The sequence below is a fragment of the Orcinus orca genome, chromosome 2 (genome assembly GCF_937001465.1).
Source record: "Orcinus orca chromosome 2, mOrcOrc1.1, whole genome shotgun sequence".
In the NCBI taxonomy this organism is placed as follows: Eukaryota; Metazoa; Chordata; class Mammalia; order Artiodactyla; family Delphinidae; genus Orcinus; species Orcinus orca.
Window position 1 is genome coordinate 169,143,104 of NC_064560.1, and position 19,183 is coordinate 169,162,286.

The 19,183-nt window shown below is 50.6% G+C and overlaps 1 protein-coding gene across 1 annotated transcript; it reads right to left on the reverse strand.

Moving 5' to 3' along the window:
* Positions 1-1,634: 1,634 nt before the first annotated feature.
* On the reverse strand, positions 1,635-6,620 carry CCDC177 (coiled-coil domain containing 177). The gene is made up of 2 exons (XM_004262167.2): positions 6,311-6,620; positions 1,635-5,451 (listed from the first exon to the last, which is right to left on the reverse strand). The coding sequence occupies exon 2, from the start codon at positions 5,421-5,423 to the stop codon at positions 3,333-3,335; it is 2,091 nt and encodes a 696-aa protein (XP_004262215.2). The 5' UTR covers positions 5,424-5,451; positions 6,311-6,620; the 3' UTR covers positions 1,635-3,332.
* Positions 6,621-19,183: the final 12,563 nt, after the last annotated feature.

The window sequence follows — 19,183 nt, forward strand, 5'->3', positions numbered from 1 at the left end:
GAAGCCCTCAGTGGACTTTTTAAAGGAAGGGGGATGATAAGTGGTAGGCTTTCCAGAATGGCCTGAACACAAACAGCATTCTCACGTGCCTTCACTCCCCTACAGACTCTTTGCCTTAGGAAAATCCTGCTTCCTGCTTCCACTGAAGACTCACAGTCTGTGTGCTTCTGAAAGGAAACTTCCATCTTCCTGTCCAGATGTGGTGTAGGCACTGGTCATTGCCCGAGCAGGACACTGGGCTAGCTTCACCGATGATTCCATCTGAAATGGTTTTGTTCTGCTTGTTCCCTTGGTAATGAACCAAACTAAAGCTTTTTCCAACCCTTTCCATTCCTCCTTTTCCCACCTCATGTTCCCTCTGAGCAAGGGGTTGTTCCAAGGGGCAAATGTGAAGGCCTGGGGTCATGTCAAGGCTGCATTTTCCTGGAAAGTAAGACTTTCTCCGTCCATAATCCCCACCGTCCTCCCACCCCTCTGATTTTCTCTCGCTGCATTTCAGAATAAGAAACACTCCTCCTCTCTGGCATCACTTCAAAGAGAAGACTATAAAAAAAGGGCACAAAAAAGGATCCTGGAAATCGCTCCTCCTCAAAGAGAAACATGACCACTTATCCTAGAATACAGAGATGCTCTACATTCTAGAAGATGGTCTGACACTTGGAAGAACCTTTCTTTATTATTACCAAGTTTGGCTTCTGTTTTTGCTTGAATTCTACTTAGCTATATACGTATATTTAAAGGATCCCAAAGGTTTTTTTCCTTTACACTGTGCTTTTCTCTAAGTGCAAACATCTGATTTGGTGACATTCAGACCTGGGCCTTTGCATCGCATGTGGCATCAGGAGGAACATTGTGCTTTTCGAGAACATTCCTTTCTGCACTAGGCCACGATGGTACTTTACACGCTAGGCATAGTGCAGTCACACGAGCCTTCCTGTTTACAGTGATGGCACCTGTCGTTCCAAAGTCTTAGAACTGAGAGCACCACTTTGACTCTGATTCATCCTCACAGTGTTTGTGTGGGGAGGGCAGAAATCATGATCCCCATTCTACAGGTGGGGAAACCAAGGCACACAGAGGTGATCTACCCAAAGTCACCCAGAAGTCAGAAAACAAACTGACTAAAGGGCCGAGGAAGATCCCCTACGTACCTTTCAGTGCCTTATCCAAAAGAGCAGACTGTGTCCTTCTCAAATGAATGCATATACTTTGGAAGGAAGTAGTTTTAGGTGGAACTTTCTATTAAGGCCTCAAAGGCCCCTCTATCAAATCAGGAACCACAAGGTAAGAACCAGTATCACATTAACATTTTTAGTTAAATGCCCCTGACTCACAGAAAGGCCGATTATTATAGCTCACTGACAACCTGGTTACCGACATGAAAATTTAAGGAAAAATTCACCCATTCAAGAAGTAAGCATTGGCACAGCTCCTTTTCTGGTTTCACGTCATCTGAAGTGTAACACCTAAGCCCTGCTTCCTTCTACACAATACTCCTGTACCTGCTGGCATTTGATTGTGGGGGGGGGCTAACAGAATGTGTGTGTGTGTGTGTAACACCAGACACTTTAGGGACAATTCTGCCCAACAGAATATACATGAAATATGTCTAGCAGAGTAGTTCTCTACCTTGATTCTTTTTCTTCTTCTTTTTTTGGTAACTGTTGTTTCTTCATCTTGACTTAATGTAAAAAGAAATGTTTTACTTCCCACCTTCCTTGATGAAGGTAGAGTCCTTGGGTGGACATGGCTGGGGGCTGATTTTGGCTTCCTGGAAGGGAAGCACTCTAGAGGTTAAAGTTGCCGGAAGACAACTGAATGGGACTTTTTGGACCAGAAAGTGGCCTGGTCTTGCGTGCATTTTCCCCCAGAGGCTAAATGACCATCCGTCCGTGTTGCACTGCCCCTTCCTATGCCAAGAATCCATATTCCCAGAAACAAACTAGGCCAAGAGCAGCCCTCCTGCCTCCCAACTCCAGGTCAAGAAAGGCACAAAGAAGACCAACAAATAATACCGAGGCGGTGCTTTGGGTCCGGGAGATCTTGAGGTACCAGGAGAAGAGTACTGACGGCCCCATCTGGCCAATAGGAAAGGTGAGGCACGGAGAGATTGACTAAATACTTTCAGTTATAGGGGAGAGGGACGCAGGAATGTCAGAGGGAGATTCTCTTTCTCCTCACGTGGGGAAGGAGGGGAAGATACACTGCCAACCGTAGTGAGCACGACCCTCACAGCAAAGAGGCAATTCCAGCTCTTCTGCCACCACAGTAAAGTAATTGCCCTCAGAGCAGTTGTGACGATTCCTTCACAGAGGGAATCCGACACCCCAGACTCTCTGGGGCCCACTCTTGGGGCTGCATCCGGGGCTGGAGACTGAGGCAGAATTGGCCTGGGCAGGCACATAAGGTAGCTCTGCTTCTTAAGGCATGGCTGCTGTCTGCGAGGAGTGGGCTCCACATTGGGAGGTGGCCATCCGACACTGCCTCCCCTGAAAATACCCTGCAGGAAAGCTCAATGGGGGAAACACTGCTGCCTAAGGAATCCGCCTCCCCCGAGGGGCTGGGGGCTCCCACTAAAGCTAAACAGCATCACCAAACCAACTGATTTCTTGTGTCACTTGGGAGAATGAGGGGGAAAAAAACCAAACTGATCACTATTTGCAGATGATTGTCTAACTGGATACCTAGCGGAATCAAGGGAAAACCTATCAGAAGTAAGACCAGAATTTAGGCAGATTAAAAGTCTAGCACACAAAAATCAATAGCTTTTGGGTCACTTGAGTGTGGCCTAATACCCTGGAAGAGCTGTGCTTTTCTGCAAGGCCTCCGAGCTTTGTGCAACTTGCCATATGTTAAAAGATGGAGGGGAGCCAAGGACATGCCTCCTCCACTGCAGTTCCCGCAGTCGCCTCAGACACCAGTATGTGAAAGATGCCTGGGGGGACTACCGCAGGAGGGGGCAGTCACCTCTGCACTGTCTCCTTGCCCTCCCCTCCCCCAGCCTCGACCCAGCCCCTTTCTCCCAGCTTTTTTCTTTTCCAACTCAACAGACACAATGGGAACATTGGCAAGGACCGGTGCGATGCGGGAGCCACCAAGGTTGGATGTGGTCAAAGACTGTGCTATGTCATTTCCAAACGAAGTCAGTTTTTAAAAACAATGGCGGCGGACTGAAAGGTCTCACACGTCGGTCCTCTCATTGCCTCATTGGTCAGAAGCCTGGCGACGCTGCGGTGCCGCGCCCAGACTGGGGACTCCCACGGTCCGGTCAAAATGGCCAAAAGAGGCCCCACGGGGCTGAGCGTGGCACTCCGGCCAGCGTACGGCGGCGGTCATTTACGGTCCAGGCTGGCGTGCAGCTGGGCCTCGCGAACCATGCGATCGAAGGAGCGCGTGTTGGTCTCCTGGCGTACCTTCTCGCGCACGTGGAAGGAGGCCCGGGCTGTGGAGCGGGCGCTCTCCAGCGCGCTGCGCCGGTCCCGAGACAGCTGCTCGCTGCGCTCCAGCTTGCGACCGATGGCTTGGAGCAGCTCCCGCCGGCGGCAGTCTTCGTCCCTCTCCACCTTCTCCTTGTTGGCCCGCTGGGCCCGCTCCTTCTCCATCCGGCTCTGGCCCACGCGCCGCGCCTTCTGCTGCACCGCCTCCTCGGCCGCCTGCGCCGCGTGCTGCAGCCGCCGCTCGCCCACCCGGGCCAGAGCCTCCAGGTGTGCCTGATGCTCCCGGTCTTTGCGCTCGGCCGCCTCCTTGGCCCGCCGGCCCTGCAGCTCCTCCCGCCGGGCCCGCTCGCGCAGCTCCCGGGTGCGCTGCTCCACCAACTGCTCGTAGTTCTCCTGCGCGCGGCCCAAGCTGGCCTCCAGGGAGCTCCGCAGGCCCTCGCGCTCCTGGCGCTCCAGCCGGGCCCGGCCTTGCAGCAACGCCTCATGGCGCGCCCGCTCCGCCCGGCTTAGCTCCCGCTTCTCTCGCTGCAGCTGGCCCTCCTGACTCTGCTTGGCGCGGGCCGCGCGCTGAGCGCGCTCCCTGCGCACCTGCTCGGCCCGCTCGCGCACTTCGTGCAGCCCCTCCTCCCGCTGCTTCAGGTTCTGTTCCTGCTGCAGCTTGCGGAGTCGGTCCTCCCGGGCCGTGCGCTCCGCCCGCTCCCGCCGCAGCAGTCCCTGGCGCTCGGCCAGCTCCCGCCGCCGCTCCTCGCTGCGCTCGCACTGCCGCTGCCGCCGCCGCGCCTCCTCGCGCTCCTCGCGGCCTCGGCGGCCGCGCCGCTCCTCCACCTGCGCGGCCCAGGCTCGGCGGCCCTGCTCCAGGGCGCGCTGCTTCTCGCGCTCCTCGCGCTCCCGTCGCTGCTCGGCGCGGACGCGCTGCTGCTCCCACTGGCCGTGGGCCGCGGCGCGCTGCTCCAGCAACAGGCGCTCCTCCTGGTGCCGCGCCAGCATGAGCGCCGCGATCTTCCGGTCGCGCTCCGGCACCGCGCGCAGACCCCGCTCGGCGCGCACTTGGCGCACGATGCGTTCCACGTGCTGAGCCATCTGTGGCGAGTGGCTCAGGTCGCCGAGGCTGAAGCTGCGGCCGGTGAGGGGAACCAGGGCCAGGGCGGATGGGCGGCCCAGAGGGTTGGGAGCAGAGGACGCCGACCCCGCCGGGCAGCTGTTCCTGGCCGAGGCCCGCGGCGGCCAGTGCAGCTCCCTCAGGCTCTCACCGCTGTAGGACGACGACGACGCGCCTGACTCGGAGCTCAGGGCGCCCTCCCGCCGGCGGGACAGGGAGTCTAGTGAGTGGCTCTTCCTTCCTGCCCGCGACCGCGCGGGCGTAGGTTGGGGCCGGGCCGGGCTGGAGGAGGCCTTGCGGGCGGCGCGCGGTGCGGGCGAGGCCGGGAGGCTGGCGCTGCTGCAGCTGCTGCTGCTGCCCGCACTAGGGGCCGAGGCCGCGGCGGCCGCGGGGCCCAAAGGCGTGAAGAGGCGCCGTTTCTCCTCGCGCACGATGCGCTCGCGCTCTGCCCGGCACTGCTGCAGCTTGGCGCTCCGCTCCGCCTCGTAAGCCTCGTACAGGCCAGTGGCTACTCGCATAGAGCGGCCGGGGGCCTCGCGCACCAGGTCCGCCAGGGCCCGTGGCAGCAGCTCCACAGGTTTAACGGCGCAGCGGGCGCAGGCCTCTAGCGAGCGGGGACTGGTCAGCACGTAGCGGCTGCCCTCGGCCTCCGGACAGTCGAAGTTGAAGAGGTCGAGGTGCAATAGCGGGGACTGCTCCCGCCGCCCGCCTTCTGCTGCGCACGGGACTTCAGCCTTACGGGGCGCCGCGGCGCAGGCCGAGGCCGAAGTCGCCGCGGGCTGCGGGGCGCCCTGGGAGTCAGGGGGCACGGACGCGGCGGCTTCGTCCCCTCCGGAGCCTCCCGGCTCGGCTCCCGCCTTCTCCTCTTCAGGCACGGGATCCACCATGGCTGAGCCCTGTCCCTTTGTGGAGGCTCTGCGGATGACAAGGGAGGACATCGAAGAACACATTTGAAAGCAGTTTCCCCCTCCCCGTTCATATTCACCGCCCCCCCAAAAAACTTAATCCGCTTTGGGATTAGGCTCAGAGGCCCGGTGGAATGTAAATCATAATACCGATTCCCTGAAACCCCAGCGGGCGGGAGGGTGCACAGAGAGCAGCCTCAGTCTCCCTCAGCGCCGGAGTGCTGGGCGGAGGCCTGTGGCCAGGCTCCCCTGGGCGTCTGGCCCGTTAGATGCATCTCCTCCCTGTTGCGAGTTAAAATGAAAAGATCGAGGAGCAGGCAGTAGCCGACCAGAGAGGCTCTGGAGGATTCCCGGGAGGATTAGCGTATTTGTTTGTAGCTTAGGCGGGCGACCGGGGATGCAGCTTTGCAGGAACAAAAAGGAAGAGGTCTGTTCATCCCCAGAGTGCACTGCTGTGAAGACCCCATTTGCCTAGGGAAGAAGTTTATGGTTGATTTCCATTTGCAAAGGAGACCCAGGCGCGGGGCCCAGGGGTGACGGAAGGGCGCAGAGAAATACCTCAGTCCGAAAAGACCTCCCTGGGACGGGTGATCGATTCTTGCTCTTGCCTCTTGGACAGGGCTTGCTAGGAGCTGTGCCCGCCTTCCCCCGTCCCCCCCACCGGGTGTTTGCCAGGGATGGTGAAGGAGCTTGGGTCCTCCCGGATGCACCTAATCCTCTCTAAGTCCATGCTAAAAGCTCCATCCACCTCAGTCTAGGCTCGGACACCTGCCCCCAGATGTCCTCCGAGTCCCCCCCGCCGTATCCAGCTGGGCTACTGGAGCTCAGCGAGCCCGTCCGCTCCCGGGTCCCCCGGCCGGTTAGCTTACCGCACGTCCCGCGCGGCGGGCTTTTGTTCGCAGCTTGCCGCTCTCGCTTGCGCCTCTTCAGTCCCTGCGTCGGCGGGGTCGGATTACTGCCGGCCGCAGCCGCGATAGGAGCCCCAGCTGCCACCGCAGCCAACGCCAGCGTCTCTCCATGGGGCCCGCGCACACCCCAGACGCTACCTACCCGCGGGAGGGGGAGTGCGACAAGGTCTCCCTAAAATAACGCAGCTCTGCTCCCTTCCCTCACACTGATTCTTAAAAAGGGAAGCAAGCCGGCTTCCATCGCTGCGGCATCCACCGCCGCCTCTCCAATCGTGAAGGTACCGCAGGTCTTTCGACGGCCCCCCCACCGGCGCCTCCTGGTGGACGCTCAAGGGTGTTGATTTCCTTGCTTATAGGGCAAAGGAGAAGTTGTATGTGTGTGGGGGGGAGATGTATATATATTCTCTCTCATCAACAAACCCTGTTCTAGCAGCACCTTAACTAGGTAGAATGAAGGAATAGCTCATTCCTTCTCAAGGCGACCCTGAGAAGCAAAGTTGATAGCAATAATTTGGTAGAACTCTGGCTCCCGATCCAAACCATGACTTTATTTTTTTAAGAAAAGCCAACCAAACACACTACTGTTTAATGCAACATTTTAGGACTTCCTGGTTCCAGACAGTACAAATTAAAACCAGTCAGTACCAGTTAATGAGTGCTATTTTGAGATACCTCCTCCCCACCTCTTCCAGTTTGAGTGGTAGTGGCCACAGCAGACAGATGGAAGGAATATTTAAGGGAGGGGGTTGGAGCGTGGGTGGGACATAACATTTAGAGAGCACTGTGAACTGTGTCCTTAATAAACTTGACATTGTCAGATAGGCAGCGAGGAGCAAGTGAAAGGCCTAAAGCAGGGAAATGACGTGATTTGGCTTATACTTTAGGAACATAACGCTGGCAACCATGGGGTGAGGGCTATAGGAGGGCCAAAGGGGGGCAGGAAACCCAGTTAGCTGGACACTACAGTAACCCAAGGCAGGAAGGATTGGGACCTGAGGGGGACAGCAGTAGGAGGCCTGGGTCTGGTGGGAGGTAAGGGTGAACAGGTTCCTGAGGTGGAGAGTAGAAGAAGCAATACTCAAAGGGAGCTTGGCTCTGGGGTGTGAGGAGTGGTGAAGGGGCAAGGATGACTTCCTGGAGTGATGAGGTGGCTGGGTGTACCACAAACTGAGAGTGTGGGTCCAAGAAGGAGGATTGGGTGGTGTGGAGGGCCAAGGATGGATGGGTTCCTTTTAGGATCACTTGAGTTTGAGGTGGAGCCCCTCAGCAGGTGGCTGGGTAAGTTGTGTCACAGGTCTGGACTGGAGCTAGAGTTTGGCACATCAGCACCATATTTGAGGTTCCTAAAACCAGGAGTGTGAGTGAGATCATCCAGGGAGGGCAGGCGGAGCAGTAGGGAGGCGGGCAGGACATTGACGGGGCTGCTAAAGGAAGAGAAGCCCATGAAAAGGACGAATAAGGATAGGCAGGCAAGTGTGGTCTCGTGGAATCTAATGGTAGAGCGCTTCAGAAGGAGGGTGTGCCCCTGGTGTTAAGGCTGCAGAGGTCCAGAAAGATTTTGCCAGAATCAAATACCCACTGAAACTGACAGTGAGAGGGTCTTTGGTGACGTCGGCAAAAAGAGTTTCAGTATTGTCCTAGGAGCTGATGCCAAACCACAGGAGGCTGCGGTGCAGTGGGAGATGAGAAGGTGAGAGTTACTGACTCTTTTGACATTTGGATGAGAGTGTTAAAGACTGTGAAGGGCTTGAGATTTTATCCTACGTACATGCTAACAAGTTAGCCTGCCACCGGTTCATTGATGCCGGCAGAAGACGTGAAACTCGTGGGTCAGAAACAAAGGACTTTGTTACTCATGGCACAGTAGGTAGCATGAGGTTTATGTTCTTGTTGGTCCCCCTTGCTCCCCAAGTCCCGTGGGGCAATGGAGAGGTGGGCTGAGATAGATATTTTACATATAATGGGTTTGTGTCCCAGCTGAGTGACCCTAAGCTTAGTAGATCCTACCCTTTTAAAGGGGACTGCTAGCAAACCTGTTTAAACTTTGCCCCAGAGGGAGGCATTAACTTTATTATCCTGGGAGAAAACAAATTTCCCCCCTGACTAGAGGGAGACTCTATCTCTGTCTTCCAAGGATGTTTGCTGCACAAACATCCTTGAAAAGTAGTCCAGAATAAAAGCCTTTACAAGACATGCAAAAATGCCATGAATTGCTCTCAATAGAGAAAAGGAGCAATTGGTCAGATGGCCAGTAAGAAATGGGGCTGGGATTTGGACCTGGCTCTGTCTAATCCTGAAGTGGGTCCCATGTATTATATTTCTACACCAAATTGAACATCTGGAGAGATGTGGATTCAGATGGAGATAAGTGGGGTGGGCAAGTCAACCTCTTCAAACCTCTTTACTTCGGTTTTCCCTTCTTTACAGAAGATCCCACTACATTGCCTACCTCAAGGATTAATAATGTCTGCTATGTAAATGTCATCTTTGTCATTAAATAGAGACAGTATTAGGTACCTTTCAGGGTTGTTGTCAGAACTGGAAAGACTATATGCGAAGTACCTAGACCAACACATTTCAGTAAACAGTGATAAAACTGTTACTATTTATTTTGATAAAGCTTATCTAATAGGGGTGATCAGAATAAGGACACGTGTAGTGTCTGCAAGATTTTAAGAGAAAACCCAACAAATGTTCCACCCTTGATTAAGAAACGATTCTTCATCTGGGAGGGTCGTGGAAGCAGCGGCCATAGGAAGGGGGCCCTAAAATAGGACAGTGACCTAGCCAGCCAATTCAGCAAAACTGACTTGGCAGTCCATGGGGTGCCACTGGACAGTCAGATACCTCTCACCTCTCATCTCTGCGTGCCTTGGACATTTCAGGAGATGGGCTTCACACAGGTTAAGCATTGATTTCCTCCAGATCGGGAATCCCAGCCTGCCAAAGATCAAGGGTGTTAAATGCAACTTTATTAAAGCAGCCCAGTTTGGGAACACCCACCTGTCCCTTATGAGTGGGGTAGTGGACATGGTGCGTTTAAGAGTCAGACAGATTAATCATTCAAAATCTGGCTCAGCCAGGCTCTATGATTTGAGGCAAGTGTCTTAACCTCTCTGAGTCTCAGCTTCCTGAAAAGAAAGCACAATATGGACTGTTATTTTGTCTTGCAAAGACCCTTAGAGATAATAATTTATTAAGGACCCCGTTAGATCCTTTAATGTGATAGCTCACTGTCTTAGTCAGTTTGGGCTGCTATCACAAATTACCATAGACTGAGTGGTTTAAAAAACAAACATTTATTTCTCACAATTCTGGAGACTGGGAAGTTTAAGATACTGGCAGATCCGGTGTCTGGTAAGGACCCACTTCCTGGTTTCCAGATGACCATCTTGGTGTATCTTCACACGATGGAGGGCAAGCTCTCTCCTGTCTTTTCCTATAAGGGCACTAATCCCATCATGAGGGCTCTGTTCTCATGACCTAATTACCTCCCACAGGCCCCATCTCCAAACATCATCACATTGGGGGTTAGGGTTTCAACATATGAATTTGGCGGGGGGTGGGGGGGACACACTCTACATGGCACTCATCTAATTTGGACCAAAAAAATACAACATAGACATTATCTCCATTTAAATTCCTTTTTCTTAGTCTCCACCACCCACCTCAGCTCTGTGCGTTCATCCCCCTTCCTTTCAATGTAATCCCATTCACAGAACAGAGATGATTCAATCTAAAGTTCTAAATCAGGAGTTGGTAAATGATGATCTGTGGGTCAAAACCACTGGGTATTTTTGTAAATCAAGCTTTATTGGAAGAAGCCAGGCTTATTTGTTGACTTATTGTCTATGCTGTGTTTCATGCAACAATGACAGAATTGAACAGTTTTGACAGATCGTATGACTCAGAAAGCTTAAAATATTTACTATCAGGCTCTTTATAGAAAAAACTTGGCAACCCTTATTCTAATTACTGATAACAGCTTGTGCCAGCTATGAATTTATTGCCTTATACCTCCAGATTCACCCATCAGTACTTGCTCTGGGATAATGGTCTATAAGCATTTTCTACTTGACAGCACAGTGCTAAGGTTTGCCAGCAGAGGGAGCTGCAGGGTCCTCGCCGGAGGAAGGAGGCTTCTCTTTTTGGTTCCTGTGTGCTGTGCTTTTTGCTTTTTCTTCCTCCTGCTCCAGAGTGAGTGGTGCAGGTGTGTGGGACTACCCTGTGGCCCCCCCCTACTGCAGCTGCATACTCAGAGCAGTCCCTTGGCAACCTCGCAGCCCTAGCCCAGGCCTGCTAACCACTTTCCCATGCCTCCCTGAGGCGGACACCATGGGCTCTGAGCCTTGAGCCTGTACTGTCCCTCTACTCCCTGTCACCAGCCTCTGGACACCTGTGCCCATGAAGATTGTTTCGTGTTCGCCCAACAACTGCAAAGCAGCTCTGCCCCAGACTTCTCTGCAACCCAGTGGGCTGTAACCACACCCTCTCCAATGAAGCAGGGGCTCCCCTTCCAAGTTGTCCTTCCTTGAGGACTCTCCCTCAGCCTTAGGGAACCTTTGAGCGTTCTCTTTATATCTTTTTATTTACTCCCTTTTCAGAGCTTAGTAACTTTTTATATTAAGCTTCCTCTGTTTAAATTACTGCGTGGTTTCTGTCTCCTGATTAGACACAGGGTAATACACAGTGTAAAGTGTAACTGTTCCCAATGCTTGAGACTAAGGCCTTAAGAAGAAATTTATGAAACAAGCTAGCAGGTACAGGTAATATTTGTTAAACATAAAGTGCTCTCTTTCATACTTTATTGAAATAATATATGTTCATCAGAGTGGGAAATTAAAAAGTAAGAAGGAAAAAAATTACCTGTAGATAAATAATCATCCAAAGCCCACCAGCTCAGTTACACAGCTTGGTGTGTAGGTGGCAGGGACTTATAACTTACGGGAGGACAGGTCCATGTCTGTTGCTGCTCACAACTGCTTAGGGCCTGGTACACTGTGGGCCCTCCTGCTGAACGCATCAACGAGAGGGAACAGGGTCTAATTGGTGCTACGTTGCCCAGTGTATGTCCCGTGAAACTGGCCTTGTCAAGATATTTTGAGCTATTAGGCCACTTGGATGACTCTTTAGAGTTAAGTATCTTAAGCAGGTGATGTTCATGTTTGAGGACTGTCCTGTGGGACAGGAGACCCCAACCTGCACTAAACCATGGAGGTGCGTCAGCAAGGAAATCTAGAGGGAGTCTTACAATTAATCTAGTAGGGTTTTCTCTCACTTCTGTAAGGGCCATACTCATTCCATTTTGTGTGATACTGGAGAAGGGTCCTCATTCCTGAGTATGGCCAGGCCCTGGGGGTCCCCTGGGCATTTTGACTATGAAATGTTTATAGGTCTACTCAAAAGAGGGGCTACTGCTCAGGAGCCAGACTTGTCTTCAGTCTCTGCCTCTTTTGCTGGGTCATCTGTGTCTGGCATGAAGCCACCTGCCCGCACAGTGCTTTAGGCCCCCTTCTGTTTTCAGAGGCGCTACTCTGAAGGTATAGCTCCTGTTTCCACAGGCCTTTCCCCCCACTATGTGGCAACACACACACACACACACACACACACACACACACACACACACACTCTTTTTTAAAAGACGGAAATTTTAACACCAAACATTGTGCATCACTGCCTTCCACAATGTCTTAGACAGTCATCCTGATGTTTGTATTTGGAGATTCAGAGATGAGTCATATTCCATTACTGGAAATGGTGGCCCCTTTTTTGCATGTTTCTCTTGAGGACCGGGAATCTTCCACCAGGCTCCTTGTTGCCCATCCAAATGTGGCAATCAATCACACAGAACAAAGAATGCATTGAAAAGTTATTGGTAAAAAGCACCAAGCTGAGCTAGGAAGTCTGGGAATACTGAGAAGGGTAAGACCGTCCTGGTCCTGGGTGCCAGTTGAAGTAACAGTACCCAAATATTCAAGAAGTTAAATAATACATGAGATCAGTCAGTTATAAGAGTTGGTAAACAACATAAAAGAGTGATCACAAGACAGAATGTGATTAACGGATTACTATTGAGTGTATTACTAATTAGTTATTACTACTTACCATCCAGTGTTGGCTAAGTCCTTCTACCTCTCTGAGAATGATTTCCTTTCTTGACTATATTAGTTTGCTTGGGCTGCTATACAAAATCCCACAGACTGGATGGCTTAAACAACAGAACTTTACTGTCTCACACTCTGGAGGCTAGAAGATCAAGATCAGGGTGTCAGCAGATTTGGTTTCTTCTGAGGTCTCTCTCCTTAGCTTGTAGACGACCGCCTTTTTGCCATGTCCTCACATGGTCATCCCTCTCTCTGTGTTTTCTGTGGACTAATATCTTCTTATGAGGACTCCAGTCATACTGGATTAGGGCCCACCCTAATGACCCCACTTTAACTTAATTACCTCTTTAAAGGTCCAATTTCCAGTCACATTCTGAAGTCCTGGGGGTTAGGACTGCAGTATATGAGTTTTGAGGGGACACAATTCAGCCCGTAACATTGGTGAAATGGAAATAATGATTCCAGGCTATCTTCAGTCATTCAAATATTGGCTGAGTTCCCTACTGTGTGCCATGCACTGGGATTATAGTGGTGGAGCCCCATCGTCATGGAGTCTATAATGGGAGAGATGACTATAGATTGCTGGGAAGGAGAGAGACTGCTGGGAGAACATCAAATCAGGCAAGAGATGGCCCTGGCCTGGACTGAGGCAGCAGCAGTGAAGACAGAATAGAAAAACGTTAAAGATATTTATGAGCATCATAAATTGGAGAGTGATTAGGTGTGGGGTCAAAACTCTCAGGATGCTGGCTTAGGCAACTGGATGGGCAGAGGATAGTGCCATTTGCTGGGATGGGGAATGCAGGAGGAAGAGGAAGAAGCTTGGGGCCAATATGATGAGTTCTTCTTTGGACCTGTTTAATGGCCATATCCCTCAGGCGTCTAACCCAGTGGTTGAGAGCATGAGCTTCTGAGTCCACAAACCTGGGTTCAACTCCCAGCTTGTCTGTGTCCTGGCTGTGTGATCCTGGGAGAGTTAGTCAACCTCTCTGAACTGCCCTTTGTTCACTATAAAATAGGTATAGTAGTATCTCCCTTATAAGGTTGTTGCTGAGAATTAAATGAGAGGAAATATGTTCAGCGCATAGCACAGTGTACCCATGTCGCTGGCACGTGGTAAACACTCCACAAATAGGGACTTCCCTGGTGGTCCAGTGGTTGGGACTCTGCACTTCTAACGCAGGGGATGCGGGTTCAGTCCCTGGCTGGGAACTAAGATCCCACATGATGAGCGGTGCAGCCAAAAAAAATTTTTTTAATTAAAAAAATAAGTTTAAAGGCCAGAAAATCAGAAAATATTAAAGAAAACACTCCACAAATATAATATCACTATATGGATACTAAATTTGGATGAAATGACAAGCAAATCCAAGCTTTCTTATGGCTAATTTCCTTTATGCCTCTAACTTGGATTTCAGGTCCTCGGCTCCATTTGGAAACATTGCCCTCTACTTATTTTGCCTTTTGTTCCTGGACATCAGAGGATTTCCCTGATGCTTAGCTCTTTAATAGAGCTGATGGCAGGCAGGATTGTTTTTGTTTACTGAAGGCAAGTTTTGAGGAGGGAAGGCTCCACACTCTGGCCACCAGGTGGTGCCCCTCCTCTGTTCATCTGCTGGTGATTTTTTTTTTTTTTTTTTTTTTTTTGGGCTGTGTTGGGTCTTCGTTGCTGCGGGCGGGCTGTCTCTAGTTGTGGCGAGCGGGGGCTACTCTTGGTTGTGGTGCGCGGGCTTCTCAGTGCGGTACGGGCTCTAGGCGCGCGGGCTTCAGTAGTTGTGGCATACAGGCTCAGTAGTTGTGGCGCACGGGCTTAGTTGCTCCGTGGCATGTGGCATCTTCCCAGACCAGGAATCCAACCCGTGTCCCCTGCATTGGCAGGAGGATTCTTAACCACTGCGCCGCCAGGGAAGTCCCTGCTGGTGGTTCTGGTGCTGTTCTCTAAAGTGAGAAACCAGGACCAAAAACACCACACCAAACCCCTAAAACCCGAGGGGTGTCAAATGCACTTGAGGGACAGTTCTACAAGGGAACTTGAAGAAAATGGCTTCCTCATTTTGGCCCTAGGAATCGACTGGTACCTACAATTCTCTCAGCAGGCCATGCCATTTCATGCTTCGGCGTCTCTCTGCATGTGCCCTTTGCCAGCAATACTTGTTTCTTGCCCCTCCGCCTCACGAATTCCTTCTTGTCTAGCAAAACTCAGCTCAGATGTCTTCTCCTCGATGACACCTTCCCTGACTTGCCCTTCAGTCTGGGTTGGACAACCCTCTACCGGGCTTTCTCCACACCCTGAGCACTGCATTTGAATAGAGCTACAATATGTATTTTTAAACATTTTATTGTAGAGAACTTCAAGTATTTTAAAAATTAGAATGAGTGATCTAATGACATCAATTTTGCTAAAGTGTAATGTCTGATTTTTTATTCAGTTTACCCACTAGATAATGACCTCTGTGAGGAGGGGGTCTGTATTTTATGACATTTTGTCCCAAAACCCCTGTGCCTGAGAGCGATACTCAAAAGGTTTGAGGAATAAATGGACACGATGCATACTTGGTCTCATTTCTCTGTTCATGCTCTGCCCCCTCTTTCCTCCTTTTTGGGGAGGCTCTCCCCATCATCGCCTTGGTCTTTGAGAGGCAAGCAGGGAGAGGCAGCCACGGGCAGTCCCAGCAGCACTCGGGGCTAAGGCTCACCATGACACCATCCTCCACCGAGGCTTGCTATGGGCTTCAGGGCCACGCACACAACTGTCCAAATTTCAGATCTTTTTTTATGAACATGACAAATTATTGAACATCTCTGAGCCTCAGTTAAAACAAATTGTTTGCTTTGCAGAGCTGTTTTGAGAGTCAAGTAAGATACCCAATGGCTTGGCACATAGTAGGTGTGCAATGAATGCTAGTTTCCTTCCTGTGGGTTTTATGTTGATCCCAGGGAAATGACTTCATCCGTGGGAAGAGTGGCTGTTATTCATTATGCAGGTGGAGCAGTGACAACACGAATCTTTGGGAAACACTGGCTTCCCCTGCCCGGGCATAGGAAACAGAACGTCAACCTGCCTGCGTTCCCAAGCCCTCTGTATCTGACCAGGGAGGCCAGGCAGGCTGAAGCAAATGACCAGGGCAGCGGGGCCTCTGCAAGTGCCCTCCTGTTCTCTTTGTCCCTTCTTCCACTCGTTTACTCCATCTGATACTCCATGCTCTTTAGTGCCTTCCGTGTGCAGGCACGGGGTGAGGTGCTGGGACTGGCAGTGAACAGGCAGAGGTGGCCGCTGCCCTCACAGAGCTTACGGTATTCGTGGCTGGGGTGGAGGGAGAGACAGGTGCACATTGCAGCAAGGGATAAGGGCTGTGAATAAAGAGTGTGGGCTATGAGAGGGAAGAGCAGGGGGATCTACCCTAGTCTGGAGGAAGGGAAGGCTTCCCTGAGAAAGTGACGTTGAAACAGAGACATAAAAGATGAATGGAATACTACTCAGCCATAAAACAGAACAAGATAATGCCATTTGCGGCAACATGGATGCAACTAGAGATTATCATACTAAGTGAAGTAAGTCAGAAAGAGACAAATACCATATGATATCACTTATATGTGGAATCTAAAATATGACACAAGTGAACCTATCTATGAAACAGAAACAAAATCAGGGACATGGAGAATAAACTGGTGGTTGCCAAGGGAGAGGAGGGTGGGAGAGGGCAGGAGTGGGAGTTTGGGATTAGCAGATGCAATCTGGTGTGTACAGAATGGATAAACAACATGGACCTACTGTATAGCACAGGGAACTAAATTCAATATCCTGTGATAAACTATAATGGAAAAGAATATAAAAAATATATATGTATAACTGAGTCACTTTGCTGTATAGCAGTAATTAACACAACATTGTAATTCAACTATACTTCAATAAAAAATAAATTTAAAAAAATTAAAAAAAAAAAGATGAATGGGAGTGAGCCAGGCCCAAGTGTGTAGGGAGAAGAGAACTTTTCCATCCTTCCACCCCTAGCTCATCCACTCTCCCCATCCGCTTGTGGGGCACTCCAGGTGGATCCCCCCACCCTGAGCTCCCTGTCACACAGCCCTACTCGAGCCTCACCTCCCAAACCTCCTGGCTCAGCCCCTGTAGCCCTCTTCTCAAGTGGCTGCAGGAACTAGTCTCCTTCTCCCCAAGGAAGACTCCTAAGATGACAGCTGAGAACATGATGACAGCTGATGCCTCCCTAAGATGACAGCTGAGAACATGTCCACTCAAGGAGCACTTGCCGTCTACTCAAGGAGGCATACAGAGGAACTGTTTTTAAAGAACAGCTTCCAAATACTGAGCATCTCAGGCACTTTCTGCCCAGTGTTTTGGGAAATCATAAGTGGCTTCCCTCCTCTCTCTCCTTCTTTCCATCACTGCACCCCTTAGCTTCCCCCCCACCCCCCGCGCCCCAGAGCAACCCAGCAACCCCCGGAGCCTGTCTTCCTTGCTTTGGTACAGCCAGAGGCCAGAGCCCTGAGCAGCCCAGGGGATCAGACTAGGACACGCAGGTGTTCTGTTGCCAGGCAACACAACCTGGCCCAGCCCAGGGCAAAAAGTGAACTTGACATCAGCCCTGGGTGAGGTCAGCCAACAAATGGCCTGTGAGCCTCAAAAGGAAAAGAAGGATCACCAACAACAGAACCAGGGTGCTTTCATTTCCTTTTCTTGACTAAGTTGGCAGATCAGGGCAACACTGGCAATCAAAGGCAAGGTCCTGGACACCCTTTGTGGATGGGATGGGGAAGCGTGTTCCTGGTCAGACTCCAGCCTTCTGCTGTCATCTCTAGTGGCAGTGCCCTCCCGAATGCTGTTCAAGGGTTTTATCCACAACTTGGTTGTAGACGGGGTGATCAAAGATGACACTAATCTGGGCAGAGAAATAATAAAAGTAACTGTAACTAGATTTATATGCCAGGAACTTTTCACCCTGTCACATAATTTTTACTATTTAGTTAATGGTCGTAGTCCTGGAGAAGTGGGGATTATTGCAGTCCCCAGTAGACAGATGAGGAAGCAGTTTTAGAGGGGCTAAGCAAAATGCCCAAGGTCCCACAGCTAGCAAGTGGGGAGATGGGCTTGGAAAACCCTTTAAAGCTCACATCAGCACTGACAAACTGCATTCATTCATTTGTTCATTCATCCATCCATCTATCCATGCAACATATATTTATCCACGTGCAGTATGTGAGGTAAAGCAGACAAGATCCTGCTCTCTTGGAGCTTACATCCTAGTGGAGAGAAGGGGCATAAAGAAGTAAACAAATTAAAAAGATGATTTCACAGAAGTGCTATAAAAAATAAAGTGGGATAAAAGGAGAGGGCCACTTCAGGTTGAATGGTCAGGGCAGGTGTCTCTGAGGAAGTGACATCTGTGCAAAAAGGAACCATGGTGGGGAGGACCTGGGGGAAGACCCCAAGGCGGAGTGGGTTTGGCACCTTTGAGAAACAGAGCACCAGACTTTACTGGGTACCAAGGGAGCTGTGATTCTGGACTGAGTTTCAAGAAATTGATTAGGATACACGTAGAGTCTTGTACCTGGACTCAGCACAGCAGTTGCCTAAGTCCAGGAGACTGCCTAAACTGGGCTGGCATGAGAGAGGCTGGAGTCTCAGCTGATCTGGTAGAGTCAATATAATCTGAAGTTGCTCTGAGGAAGGAGGGGTAGAGTCGGGGAATGGGCCCTCTGCTCTTGGCACTGGTCAGACCCTGCCTGGACCCTAACAGACAAACTAGATTGTCTTACCTCGATGATGGCTGCACTGGGGCAGTGAGTGGGATGGGCCAGAAAAACCATTTATCCCAGGTGGAGATGTCTGGGGCAGCATAAGAGCTGTTTCCAGAAAAACCTGGGGTCTGTGGGAAGGAGTTTTAAGGGAATCCGATTTCTTTTTCTCTTTTCTTTTCTGCTGATAAAATGAATCTGTGCAGACATTCCTTAAAGTAGAAGAAAAGTATAAAGAAGAAAAAAACCACTTTTAATTCCATTATCCAGAGGTAATCATCGATAACATTTGCCATAACTCCTTGTGACACTTTTTCTAGGCTTTACAAGATGTAGTGAGAGCATACTGTGCAGACACACAATTTTGTTGATGCGCGCGTGTGTGTGTCTGTGTGTGCGTGTTTGTGTGTGTATACACGTCTAGAGAGCAGTGAAGCGGAGTGGCCAGGGGGTCGACTCTGGGGCCCTCCGCCCGGGCTTGAATCCTGGCTCTGCCCCTCATCTGATGTCTGACCGTGAGCAAAGCACTCCACCTCTTATCCCTGTTACCTCATTTGTAAGATGAGGATAATATTAGTATTTACCACATAGAGTTGTTTGAGGTGTAAACTAGCTAATTACTTGTAAACACTAAAAAGAGTACCAACACATACCAAAGTTACATAATGTTTGATAAATAAACACCACCCTTCTTTTGTTTAACCTTATGTCATAAACACTATACACTGGCATCAGATGTTTTATGTAAACATCTACTGTCTGAATAAAATTCCATCACTTATTTTTGCCATCTTTTTTTTTTTTTTACATCTTTATTGGAGTATAATTGCTTTACAATGGTGTGTTAGTTTCTGCTTCATAACAAAGTGAATCAGTTATACATATGTTCCCATATCTCTTCCCTCTTGTGTCTCCCTCCCTCCCACCCTCCCTATCCCACCCCTCTAGGCGGTCACAAAGCACAGAGCTGATCTCC